The 13,530-nt window shown below is 42.6% G+C and overlaps 1 protein-coding gene across 2 annotated transcripts in view; it reads right to left on the reverse strand.

Moving 5' to 3' along the window:
• Positions 1–2,549: 2,549 nt before the first annotated feature.
• LOC130537084 (gamma-aminobutyric acid receptor subunit beta-2) overlaps positions 2,550–13,530 on the reverse strand; it is a 39,786-nt gene continuing 28,805 nt past the window's right edge. For both annotated transcript variants that reach the window (XM_057053519.1, XM_057053518.1), the window contains exons 6-10: positions 8,950–9,087; positions 7,776–7,928; positions 6,466–6,710; positions 6,244–6,384; positions 2,550–6,139 (exon numbers count right to left, since the gene is read on the reverse strand). In XM_057053519.1, the coding sequence (XP_056909499.1) occupies positions 5,792–6,139; positions 6,244–6,384; positions 6,466–6,710; positions 7,776–7,928; positions 8,950–9,087 (1,025 nt within the window). In that variant the 3' untranslated portion in view covers positions 2,550–5,791. The remainder of the gene's footprint in view (positions 6,140–6,243; positions 6,385–6,465; positions 6,711–7,775; positions 7,929–8,949; positions 9,088–13,530) is intronic.

The raw sequence follows: 13,530 nt of genomic DNA on the forward strand, positions 1-13,530 counted from the left end.
GGCGGAGGCGGGCGAAATTAAAGATGTTTCCTGAAGTTCCGCAAAAGGAGGAAAAAAAATTAAAGCCGACTGAGGGAAAAGTAAAGCTTTAATCTGTCAACCTGCCACTGCCTCGCTGACACAAATACAGCAAACAGCTCAGCGTCTTTTGTGGGCTGAGAATTGGAAAAGGTAACAATAATTAGGTCTCATTACAGCACTTGAGGAGAAAATGGCGCCATTGGCCTTGTCACATTACCTGCTTCAGCTTGTATTAAGTACCTGCACATTTTCTGCAAACACAACCCAGATCTCAACAGTTGGAAAATGCCTAAATGTCCATTTCATCATTGTTTGCTGAATTCTTTATAAAAATAAATAGTCTTACTAAGTTGTTGCACTGCTACCATAGCCAAGATCAATTTGGGAGCACCGGGGAAGCCGAATATCCCGGAAACTGTATGTGTATGCTGTGGAACGCAGCGCAGCCATGCCGTCCAAGAGTGGCGGGTTCCCGAAGCATCAAACACGGAACCCCTCAAACGAGAGGCAAAGAGCCCAGCCATCCTTCCTGTTCCATCTCATCCGTAGGTGAGTCGCCCTGGACTGCAGCGCTCGGATGGCGTCATGGCTGAAACAAACACCGCTTCCCATTGAGAGCCCTAATCTGAAACACTGGATGATCTTGGAGAAGAAAAGGCGACGTAGGCACACAAAAAAGCTGTGGGTGAGGACCGAAATGCGTGTTGTGGGTGAAAATATGAAAAGGAGCGTTTTGCATAAGGCTCTAATGTCTCGGTAACAATCCCAGGCCTGCCTACAGTGTTATGTCATGACTCATGTGTCTCCTATCCAGATCTCTATTCCCACTGTGGCCCTGATTCAAATCTCCGACATTCACTCGGCTCTTTGGAGAAAAGGCTTTGCAAAATTAGAAAGATCTCTGTTGCCACAGGATGCAGCTTGAAAGGCGGCTTGATCTTGTTCTATTTATGTGCACATTAGGGTGGGATGATGTATAATATATGGTAGAAAATCTCACATTGGCAGGGAAGTAATGTACATCAGTGCTTTACAAAAGGAGGGTCAAGAGCATCCAAAGAGTAAAAGTGATGCTGTTTTATTAGAAACGTTTGGTATTCACTTAAGAATCTGCTTTATTGCGCAACATCAACCCCAGGATGTAAGACTTATTGATATCATCCGCTTCCCAATGAAAACACCACTGGCTTTCGGATCCACATCTCCGATCCATGTTGGGACGCCACTTTGATAAATTAGCCAACCACAACTAGCTCCCTGCAACCCATCTAAAACGCTGAGGAGCTTTTGGCAACAACAAAGTCACAACGTCACCGTCCTTGCATTGGCCTTCGCACGGGTACAGAATTATAGATGGTGACAATCAGACAACAAATGGAATATATATTTATCCACAATTTTTCCTCCAGCTACTATACATAATTATACATTTTAGTACCAGTGCAGGAGGACCACCATCAATACTAAATGTATGGCAACACAACTGTGATTAATATTTTTATGTCACCAAAGAGTGGGAGTTGGTCAGAGTATGTTCTATTTTATGTCTAATAGAAGATTAGTACCAATTTTACACAATGGAACCTTTAAAATTCAACTGGGGTGCGTGTAAATACACTTTCACACACCCAATTATTAAATAGCAATCACATATGTGACAAAACGGGGAAACAGCAAAACATCAACAGCATAGATGACATCACAGCGTTCACTTGAGATTTTTTTAAGGCTTTTTGTCGGATGGTATTTACGGTTTGAGCTTGAAACCCGCCGTGGGTCTTTATGGGCCGAGCGTGGTGAGACCAAATATTTGGACTCGTCCAACCTTGAGTTAGTCTGTCTTTTACGCACGCTTACGCACCGAATTCCAGCCCAATACTGGGATTGTTCAGGCGTGTTCTTCACTCTTTTACGTACGGATGCTTCCAAACTCCACGTCCGTCAACACTGATGAATCCTTCAGGTAAACAGAAGTGCTGGAAAAGGCGTCTTCTTACTCCGTAACCCTAAATCCTCTTGCCCTTTTTTCGGGGGGGTGGGCAGATTAATTGGTTCATTTTAGATAAAGTTCTTCTTCAAACATTACATTATTTTTAAGTTCTGGTCCATCTGCTCCCACAGCTGTGGAAACACTGAAGCACACGCGTGTATGAAATTAATGGTTAATTACTGCGCTAGATTGACTCCCCAGGCACCTGAGTTCAAGCTTCTTCAGAAAAGAGGAATTGTACAATACTGTCTTCATGCTTTGTGTTGCTGAGTGTTTCTCTCTAATTTAATAAGGTTCCTTTTTTATTAATTATTTCCAACCAACCTGGCCTGCAGCTACACCCCCACACAGCTCCACTCTGAGAGACGATATATCCAGAGTGTGTGGACTATGAATCAAAGAGGATCCTGCTTTCAGCATGAAGCACAGCCTACAGTTAGCAGCATGCACTTGCTTGAATGTTGAAATATATTAGTGTTTTAAGAATACTTCACTACTCTCTCATTCCGTCCACACATGCGATGTAGAAATAGCCAGATTCCGAACTGTATACAACATTTATTCACAATTTGTCCATTTTTATTTATTTTTTTAATTATGTAGACAACTGCTAACAGGGTTTATCTCCAGGAGTGTTACAGTTCTGGGTTTCTGCTGATCGTTCACAACATTTTCTTTTTTTTTTTAAGAGAAGCATGTTAAGAAGGTATAAAGGGGGTGAAGCTCGGGGCAGAGGGAGGTTAAGGCTTCTTCTTTGAGTGTGTTCAAACACTTAAAACATGTGTCAGCCTCGCTCTGCAGAGAGGACGGCTCTCTTTGGACATCCCTGCAATTCTGTCCATCCGTCCATCTTCTATCGCTTCTCCCGTAAACGGATTGCGGACCTGCTCTTCCAAAAGCCTTAAAACTCCAGACAGGAGCCTAAAGAAAGACATTACCAAATATTGTCCGACAGTGTATTTGTTTCGACGTAATACAAGGGATCAAGAAATCATATCAGCACACACGACTGATGATTTAGAACCTCTAGATGACCATGAGATCGTTCTGTACTACAGTATAAATGTGAAAATTGCCAAAATTTGCTTTACAAGGTTTTTCAAAGAACAATGGTTGCGGCTTTTCTTTTTCAAACACAAAGAATAGAAGTATAAAAATACATTTTATGGAACACAATAAAAGCCACATGTAGTTTGAAACTTGTGATGTGGAGTTGTTGTGTGCTTTACTGCATCATCGCAGAGAAGGTCCGATTGTTTGGACTGAGAGGAAGATCTAAGAACACAATTAGCTTTAGACTTTACCTTCACTTCAATGTTTGCATTTCGCTGGAAATAGCATTCAGAAGTTTCTGTGTGGGAATCGTGTTCACCTGAGATGGTCGACTTTCCGGCTTCTACAAAGGCATCAGTAAGTTCTTTCACTCGGGCGCTGTCGCTTCCTTTAACCCTTTCAACCTTTCCTGTGTGTGCACGTGTGTTTCGAAAATACTCAAAAATAAATGTGGCGCACGTTAAATGTCACATGCTACAAAAATAGTTTACAGCAAAACTCATGCTGGAAATAAAAACAACTACATTCATGAATGCATGTTACAATTTGGCAAAATAAACCATTTTAAAAAAAGTGTTACCAAAAAAAGCAAAAACAAAAGATGGTGTGACACTTCAAAATAGACTATTTACACAGTTTTACATCATTTTTTCCAGCTTTACATTATATTATAAATGCTCCATTTCCTTTCTGTTGAAGGTTTGTTTATTTACAGGAGTAATATGTTCTGGATGCTGATTAATATCGCTGATATAGTGCTTATTATATACATTTAAATGTGTTTTGGGTGATTTGAAATTTGATTCAATTCACAACTACACTTCGTTATGTTATTTTCTGTGTGCCGGGGAAGTTAAATTGCAGGAGTCCAACTTTTAAACTTACAAAATTCAATTTGAAAGCAAAATCACCATTTAAAAAAGAAGATATTTCTTTCAGAAGTGTAAAAAAAAGTAAATCATAACATCAAAAGTGAGTGATTTAGATTAAAGTCCTGTGAGTCAGATCAGTTGAGTTAACTGAATGTGTATCAGAAACGACTGTTGAGCACTTTATGTTTCAGCATAAAGTCTGAAAGGTTAAAAAAGGATGCAGCATTAGGTAATTTCCCAACAGCTGAGTCATTTAAATGCACGTCAAAAAGTAAATATAGCCTGTATTTAATATCACTGCAAGTATTTGCATTACCAGACATTCTAAATTAATTACAGAGCTGTGATATTTATGCTCATTTATGAGGTGAGATCAACACAAATGGCACGAACGAACTAAAATGATTCAGTGAGAAAGAAGAGTGTGATAAACAGAATAGTAATAAGATCCTACTGTACAGAGCATGCGGTGACACACAATCCTGTGTGGCTACATTTTGATCAAACCGGTAAAATACAGATTTCTGAGCGTTTGCTTGCACAAGGTCAAAATGGATGGAATTGCAATGGCGTGTGAGGCAAAAGGTGGAGTTGCCTTGTACCTTTTAGGCCAACTTTAAGTCTCTCCTGCAACTTTCTTTCTCCTTATTTCCTATTAATTCATTGTCCAGTAGAAAAAGAGGCCGTAATCCGAGTTCGGTCTTACGGACACGGAGGCAGAGCTATGGCACGAGGGGTGCGGAACTGAAAGATGGTGTGGGGTTATATTACAAAAAGACAGCCCCCATAAGCACCAGGTGTTAGAAGAACTACCGGACAGCCTCTATGGCTTTTAAGAACGTGTGTGCAAAGTCATCTCTAGCTTCTACCTTGTGTATATAGAGCTAAAAACACAGTATCTCCAGTAAATTATATCATCATTGTTGATTTACAACGTCATTATTTGATACTTGACCCATGTTTCAATCTGGAATGACTAAGAGGTTGTAATTATATTATATTAGTTACAATGACCTGCTTTGCAAGACAGATATGATACATAAAACCTATTGTAAATAACTATTTTATAGGCTCATAGTTGTGGTTTTTGTGCTTTTCATGCATTAGTAATTTTCAGTGGACTAGCTGAGGCTTCAGTGTGTTTCCATGTGTAATTTTTTGGAACTTTCAATTGATAAATGTACCCCCAAAAAAGAAAATAATCACAATTATCTAATGATTCTCTTCAGACAGGACTTGATAAAGATATCCATCCGGATTTGTGCTTTAACTTTTCAATTCAAAACTAATTTTGATGAAAAGGCTTTTGTTGCTCGCTCACTGCTGCCCAAGATATGCAAACTATTTTAGCTTCGTGCTGGTTTAAAGTAGGTCGTCTGTAAACTTTTTCCAGCTTCTTCAGTGCAAAACATCACCTAAAGCCACCTCACTGTCATCAAATTACGCCATATCATACTCCCGGCATGCTGCATTAAAGTAGATATTCCAAAGTTGAGTAAATTCAGTTTATCTTTGCTTTAGCATTTGAAGCCAATTTCTTTGTGATATGATGTGTTTGGCAATGATTAATGTGTGAAGCTAATGCGCTAATAAACAAATACGCAGGAGGACGTTTACGCGGCTCACAAGTGTAAAAAGTTTTAGACAATTACTCAGGAACAGGCACCTTATACGTTTGTAATCTCTCTCTATAAGGTTTTCATGTGTTAGCAAATGTGGTTTCCCAACATATGATGGATCCAGTCCAGTGTTGCAAGTTCACATTAAAATGAAAACCACAAAAAGAAAAAAAGAAAGAAAGAGGAACCAAATTCGCTATTTGTTCTGGCTTCACCGGTGTCCCTTTTTTTTGTTATTATTTGACATAATAAAGCCAGTAAACTACGTTGAAAAAAGAAAAGACGGTTGGGAAGATCATCCGCGACCATTTGTCAATGGAGTTCACGTCAGTCAAGTCTGGGATGGTGATCTTTAGCTGCGAGGCGCGCCTCCGTAGCCGGCTCTTCTTCTGGCTCATGTGGCACTCCAGTGTGTTTCGGCCAAAGTTGTGTCTCGCCAGTCCCGCTTTGCGATACTGCAGAGTTGAGCTGTCGTATTTCAGCATCGTGTTGCGTGGGTCGTTGAGACCCAAGGCTAGCTCTGTGACGCCCATGTCATTTTTGATGTCCAGGGTTCCCAGCAGGATGTTTTCATGCGGATCCATCTGCCCGAGGAAAGAGTTACCAATTCTATAAATACAACTGTCATCACATCATTTAATGGAATAAATAGTAACATATTCTCCTACACGGTTGACTTCTGTACTACCTTATTTGTCTGATCTCCAAGCCCGATGGCGGCGTCGTCCATAAAGATCGGCTCCCACATGGTGTCGTGGCCATCAAGATCTCTCTGTTTCATTCTTGCGTACAGAGTATCATCTCTACCAACTACATTTCCCACCAGCCACTGCAAGCAAGCAGAAGAACTATCAATCTAATGGAATGTGATCAGATTCCACATGGGGCAGCGGGTTTGTCTCCAGCGCACCTTGTTGGGATCCATCCTCATATTTTCATTGTTGGCTGCTGCCATCTTCTCAGCTGCTTTCTTCTGACGCTGGGGGCCCCTCCCAAAGAAGATGTAGTTGACCAGCGCGTACTCCAGCAGGGCCAGGAAGACGAAGACAAAGCAGCCCATGAGGTACATGTCGATGGCCTTGACGTAGGGAATTTTGGGGAGGGTCTCTCTCAGGTGGGTGTTGATGGTAGTCATGGTGAGCACAGTGGTGATACCTGGAGTAGGAACAGCGTTCTCCTATAATGATCTTTTACGTTGCATAACAGAAATATTCCAAGAAAATCAGTGGGAAAATGAGTAGTTCAATCAATACCAATCAAGCTGGATTAAAGTTTCGATTGCATTTCGCTGCATGTGCTTATGGGGAATCTCCTGATTAAACTGTCTAAATATCCTCCAGGGGGCGTCATATTATGATTCCAAATGAGCTAGGAGCTCATTTGCATGAGGGCCCAAGCCCTCACTATAGTCTCTGCTGAGCATGCAGATCATGTGTCATATTTAATCGTCCACACAGCATGAGGCGTTTGTGTGTTCACTCCTGCCGTTTGTGGGTTACTACTCACTTTAGGGACAATGAACAGGGATCTTAAAATTCTACATTTAATCAAATTAAAAGCAGTTCTAAACGATCAGCCGAGTGTATCAAGAAGAACACGTACAGAGAAGTTGCAAGGGAACATCGCTTCCACTGATCTATTTGATAACTCAGTCACGCCAAAAACAGAAATGATTTAATTTAATCGTAAGCTCGACAAACCCAGCCCACCTGATTCATTTCACTGAAAAACCGCAACAGTTTTTAGTGAATAAACACCAAAACTCTGCAGCCATTTCTCGACTGACCCACCTCTGTAATGCAGCAAGAGCAATTTTTTTTTCATCATTTCTAAATCCGTGCCCGTCTTTCGCTTTGGTCACGTGAGACAGCTCAGTCGTCAATCAGTGAAATTGCCTTGTCGAACAAAGCCGGGGGAAGGTAGGCCGGATGGATGAACGGATGGATGAACGGATGGATGGATGGATGGAGCAGGGTTGAAAGAGGGCAGCAAGCTTCTAATAAACACAAAAAAAGCTAGAAGTTTCAAACAAATCTCTCAGGTTTTACATAATAAAGAGGGAGGAGGAAATACAGAAAAGCTCTCAAATCAGAGCAGAGGTAAATCACCAGCCGGACGTGTTCAGCTGGGGTGGGTATCTGCCCCTTCTCACAACCACTGCATGATAACTTTTCATCTTCCACAATCTGAAAGTGGATCACATGACTGTAGCTGCCTCACCTAAAGCCACTCTGGCAGCAGAGGCGTCGTAGTTGATCCAGAAGGACACCCAGGAGAGGATGGTGATGAGGATCGAAGGCATGTACGTCTGCAGGATGAAGTAGCCGATGTTTCTCTTCAGCTTGAAGCTCAGGGATAGGCGAGGGTAAGAGCCTGCAGACAGGAAGTTTAGTCAATAGACATGTTCTAGCAAAGATACGGCAACTGGTGATGGTTTCTGGTCGATCTGATGTGTCGGCCGTGCTTTTCTGCCCACTGCTGCTTGTATTTTGCTACAGCTGAAGGAAAAGAAACACAAAGCCATCCAGCCCTGCATCATCCTCTCACTGGAAGGAGGAGGAGTGAAGGTGGAAGAGGAAGTGGATTTAATGAAAGCATCAAGCATCCAGCAGCCGAAGCTCCTGTTGGCATGGCACCAGAGCTGTAATTTCACTTGATGCGATCGAGCGCCGCGGAGAGAATCACTGAATTATTTCTCCATGAAGTGAGGGAACACCGTGAGGTTGAAACAGCGTATATCCATTATACATAAGAACAACAGTGACATTGGCCATCCTTGATTGAAACAAGACACTTGTGTTGGATAAACGCCCAGGCGCTCCTGCTGACGTCCGCATCCCGGAGTCACCCCTGGGTCAATCTCGCCTTTTCTACATCAGAAGGAAACCCCCGTTCGCCAGTCTTAATGGAATAGCAGGCGTGCGTGGAAGGGGTGACCCATGCTAACGAAAGGCGCCTTCTCATTGGCGCCCTCCCCTCGTACTTTTTGCACACGTTGGTCCCCGGCTGCAGCAAACTCCCCAGAAAACGTACTCAGCAGAGCCGCCGTCCCACTTACGTTCATTCAGTTCCATGACAAATTTATGAAAATGCAGAGGAGGTGAATATTTCATGGTATCAGGCATCGTTCATTTTTGTTTATGGCTGTTAAATAAGTCATATTCCGTCTCCTAGCACAGCAGTTTGATTTCAATTCATGTTGAGACATCGGAGCGGGTCAGTGTTTACGCTCGTCCTCTCCGCATCCACATAACAATAATGAAATGAAATATCCCTGAGAGGGAGAGTATATAAAAGGGCCATCAGCAGAAGCAGGCGCACATATGTGCTTTTAATGGATATTCATTTCTTTAATGGACTGTTATTCATTGAGAGACGGGTTTTCTGTCATTACCTGTGGAGAAGACCACGTTCTTAGAGATGAGTTTGTGATCCACGATAGAGAACTGGGGAAGTTCGATCTTGTCCACCCCCGTCACGGCGTTGTCACCTCCCCGCCAGTAGAACTCAATGTCATCCGTAGTGTAGCCGTCTGAAAAGAGGCACAGAGGAAAGACAGGAAATTGGTACAGTAGCCTTTATCACAGGATGTTGATAACAGACCATGGCATTAATTAGCTGACACTTGATGGGAGCTGTATCTGTCACCATGCTGTTAAACGTGTAGGTAGAGTCTAAAGCATGTCTCTAATTCCTGGTTAAAATAGGACAGAAACACTAAAAAGGCTCCTGTGAGATTACATTATATTGGGAAAGTGAACTGGTAGGATGCCTTAAAGGGAGGAATATAGTAGGGCAGAGTCTAAGTGAAGGACAGAGGCTAAATGGACACTTTCTATTGGTCAATGAATGGTAAAAATCCCGGTTATATCTTCATTAAACCCAACAGAGGGCCTTTTGTGGGAAAGACAGAACAAATTACCTGGGTTCTTTGTGAGTAGACACCTACAGACGTACCCTTAACCACAACTGATGCTTTTATTTCAAAGGGTCTGTACAACGAGAAGCTTTGAAATCCACCTCAACATCAGCTCCCCCAGAACCCACCAGTGAGCCGCATGCTGACGCTTTCAATTATGAAAAAGCTGGGTAAAAACTTTAAATTATGAAACCAATTTGCGCGTTTTTCCTCGCACATATGTGGACCGAATGTGTAACCTGAAAACACGTGTTGTCCCGCGAGAAATTCAATAATTAAATAGAATTATTAAATAAATAGGCTTGTCATCCCTCTTTCTCACTGCAACGTAGACAAATCGACAAAAGGAACATGGCGACCGGCCATTAATATTCATCCGCACCAAAACAACGTCCTCTTTTGATTCCACTTTCACCAAATCAGCGGAGACCCCGACAACAGAGCCGACAGTTGATGGCGGCAATAAATGATTGAGGAACAGAGGACTTTATAGTTCCAGCTCAAGAAAAGCAGTTGGGAAAAGAAAAGAAGGGAAAAAGGGTGGAAAAAACCAACCAACTTCAGGGTTGCGTAATCCAGTTGGACTGTCCACCGACCCCAGATTGGAGAAGACCAGACAATAGAATGGACGGTTTGAAAGATGTAAAATCACATCACAACACATCATAAAATGTTAAAGCTGCTATAACGCGAAGTGCTCAAGAAGATTGCTGCTACAATAACAATCAATCATTGCATAAAATCTGCCCGTTAGTTTGAAGGGCTGAATGATGTCCAGGATGCTCTTTGAGCAGCGGAGGAGTCAGGCTGCTCCGGCTTATCCTCCACTTAACTGAGAGGCGAGAAGGCAAAACACGCTGTAAATGTTGCTGCCAGCAGACAAAACAACAGCAAATTGTGGCCTTTCATCCCAGAATTGATGGAACCGTCAGGTGGCTCCTGTGTGCATGTGAAGAATTGTCTTTCAGGCCACAGCAGGAGATGGATTAGACAACGCTTTCCGCTGACTCGACATGCAACATAATAATCATTTGTGATGGTAGGAGCAGTTGTTACAAATGCATGTTTCCCGCGACGGCGATTTGCATGCATGTTTGACGAACAAGCTCCGGAGAGTCGCTTGATTGCGCGCGTGCCAGCCGCATGCTAGTCAGCCATTGCTGGGCAGATTTAGCAGACTGAAATAAAAACGTTTGATTTGAAGAAGTGTGCATCGCGTGTTTGTCCTTTGTGTATAAAGAGGACAAGAAAGGGGCCTACAGATGTGATGGGGGGTGAGGGTAAAGGGGGGTAGGGAATGCATTTCCAGCAACTTGTCCATCTACTCCATCTTCCGTCCTCCTTCTCTCGCTCTCTCTTCGCACCACACTCTGCTTAATTAATACTTCTGTGACCTATTTAGTGACTTTGAATCTTTAAAGAGGCTCTCTCCTCCGTCCGCTTTTAACGTGATAAACACCGACACCCACTGTTCCTCTCGACGCGGCTGGCTGCTCACGGCGTGATGGATGTGGAAAGACCCAGCGAGGGTTAAACAGCTTGAGATCTTCTGCTGTTTCATTACGCAGCCGAGCTGAAGCCAATAGGAAAATGAGTCGTTTCCTCTCGAAAACCCTATTTTAAGGCCATTTGCAGTCACGCCACCGCCACGGCAGTGTAGTCAACTTCCATAAAACACCGTCCGTATTTCATTTCAGGCCGGATTTTCGAGGCAACAAGTCGCCAAACGAGATCTGGCGAAATTAGATAAATGCGATCTCTGCTGGCAGTTCCAGTAAAACGCCTGGCAACTGCATTCTCATTCGCCTAAAAATGATTAAGTGCTTCTACACAAAGTGCAGGGTCTGGAAAAATTCCATTAGTGGGGATGAGATGAAGGAAGAAAAAGCAGGTCAGGTCAGGGGCAGAGAGAAGTAACTTAATTTTGGATACATTTCATGATGCGGAGCAGCCCTCTTGACTGGATAGCACCCGATATCGGAAACGCAAAATTTATACTCTAACAGCAACAGAGAAGCATCTGAGAAGCTGTTTTAAATAATGATGCTGTGATTTGCTTGCCAAGTTTCAGTTGGACGTAAAGCAAGTCAGCAGCATTTTGGAGATTATTCTCATCCTACTATTCAACAAGGCCTCTGACTTCATAAGAATGGGACAAACTACTTCACTTTAATCATCTGGTGGCTGCTTTAGGACTGGAAAATCAAAATGTTTGCACACAGCATGCGTTTGGTATTGAGCAGCATTAGGCGTATTGATATTTAAGAGAGGGTGTGCAACATTACCTAGAAACTCCCAATTTGAAACAGAACTGAGGAAAGATTTGTTTTTAGTCCTCGAACATTTGGTATAGGCTGAGTTTTCCTCACACCTCTGGATGATAGTTACACCAGAGTTAAACCTCCCCCTCTTCTCTTCTCTTCTGTGTTTGATGTGATTATCTCCACCTTTCTTCTGTTTCATCCTCTTTGACCCCCCCCCCCCCCCCCCCGTGCTCTATCCATTCATCTACAGGATCGCTGACTCTTGCAAACTGACATCTGACCCCACTGACCCCTAAGGTTCTGATCTATAACAAACCAGAACCGCATATATTTGCATGTATACTGTATGTGTCTGTTCTTCCCCCCTGCCTCTCCTTCCCCTCAGTGCCCCCCCTCCTCTATCTGACCATCAGTAGGAGAGTCCCCCATATGATCATGGACCTGTTCAAGGTTTCTTCCAATTAAACGGGAGTTTTTCCTGGCATTGATTCCTCTTTGAGGTCAGCCTTGGGGTTACTGGAGCTGAAACTGTATAAATCAAGTTTAATTGAATTAATTTAAGTCTGTACTGTCGTTGACTTCTTGGGTAACTTTTCATTTGAAGTGACCGCATACGGGAGACATAATACAATTGATCGTGATAGCAACAATTTCACAGAGAAATTGGTGACGTTTAAAACCGATGTCTATTACAACGTCCATTCTGCGTTTGGGTAATGGCTTCTATCGTGGATTCCAAAGTCAGCGAGAATTGGCAGAGGAAAAAAAAATCATTTACGATGGCATCAGAGGAGATAGCGAAACAATACCACAGCTATTTAACTGGGATTTCTGGCATATCTCCCTGACCGAATCTGACTCCAGGCCTTTTTTTTATTATCCAAGCTTATGAAATAATGTCTCAGTTGATTTGTTTTAATGGGCAAAGAAGGATTTTGGAGGAAGATAAAAATGTTGCTGCAGGCAAAACCAGCCCTTTTGAATGGTTCTATAAGTCATATTCCTGTCTATTAAGCACAGCTGTCATTGTGACACACACTTTAAAGGCTCGACAGAAACAAAACAATAATAACAAATTACACACTGTGATCTGATTTTCCTTATATCTACAAAGACATCGTGGCTCAATGCTATCACAGATCAGATGCGCAAGAGAGATTTTATTTGAGTCGTCTAATCGCCAGTTCTGGGCAACAAAAACATACTGACATGTAAATCATTTATCAAATTCCAGCTGTGTCGCATCATAAACGATCCTTTAACACACGGGCTGACCAGTCAAACATGTGAGACGCTGCTCGCTCGCCTGTGTGAGCTTAGAAGGCCTTGGCATTTTTAAATCTGTTTCTGATTAATTTTTGATTCCCGGCAGTTCAAAGCCACTTTTATGTCAGTCTTCGTGTCCAATTAAAAATGTCTTCTTTTCTTCCCCGTGGAACTGAGCGAGCTGCCATCGGCAGCATGACGAGCAGAACATCTGAAGGTTGGTTTAATAAATAAAGGCTGCACTCGCATGTATGTAGATACTGTTCACAGCCAAACAGCACGTTCAGCTTCGTAAAAGATAAATATGGAAGCCACTGTGGCCCGATGACGTAGACCGCTCGTGCAGAAACCCGCTCCTGGTCGGAGATCAGCTGATGAATGAATTGCTGGAAGTGGACCATTATTGACAAAAGGAGCAAATAATTTCATAAGCTTTCTTTAACTATCAAAAAATGGCGTTTATTTAAGCATCTGTGGAAATTTGATTGGTGTTTTTAATGCTTGTAATCATATTTGTAATCACACC

The sequence above is a fragment of the Takifugu flavidus genome, chromosome 14 (genome assembly GCF_003711565.1).
Source record: "Takifugu flavidus isolate HTHZ2018 chromosome 14, ASM371156v2, whole genome shotgun sequence".
In the NCBI taxonomy this organism is placed as follows: Eukaryota; Metazoa; Chordata; class Actinopteri; order Tetraodontiformes; family Tetraodontidae; genus Takifugu; species Takifugu flavidus.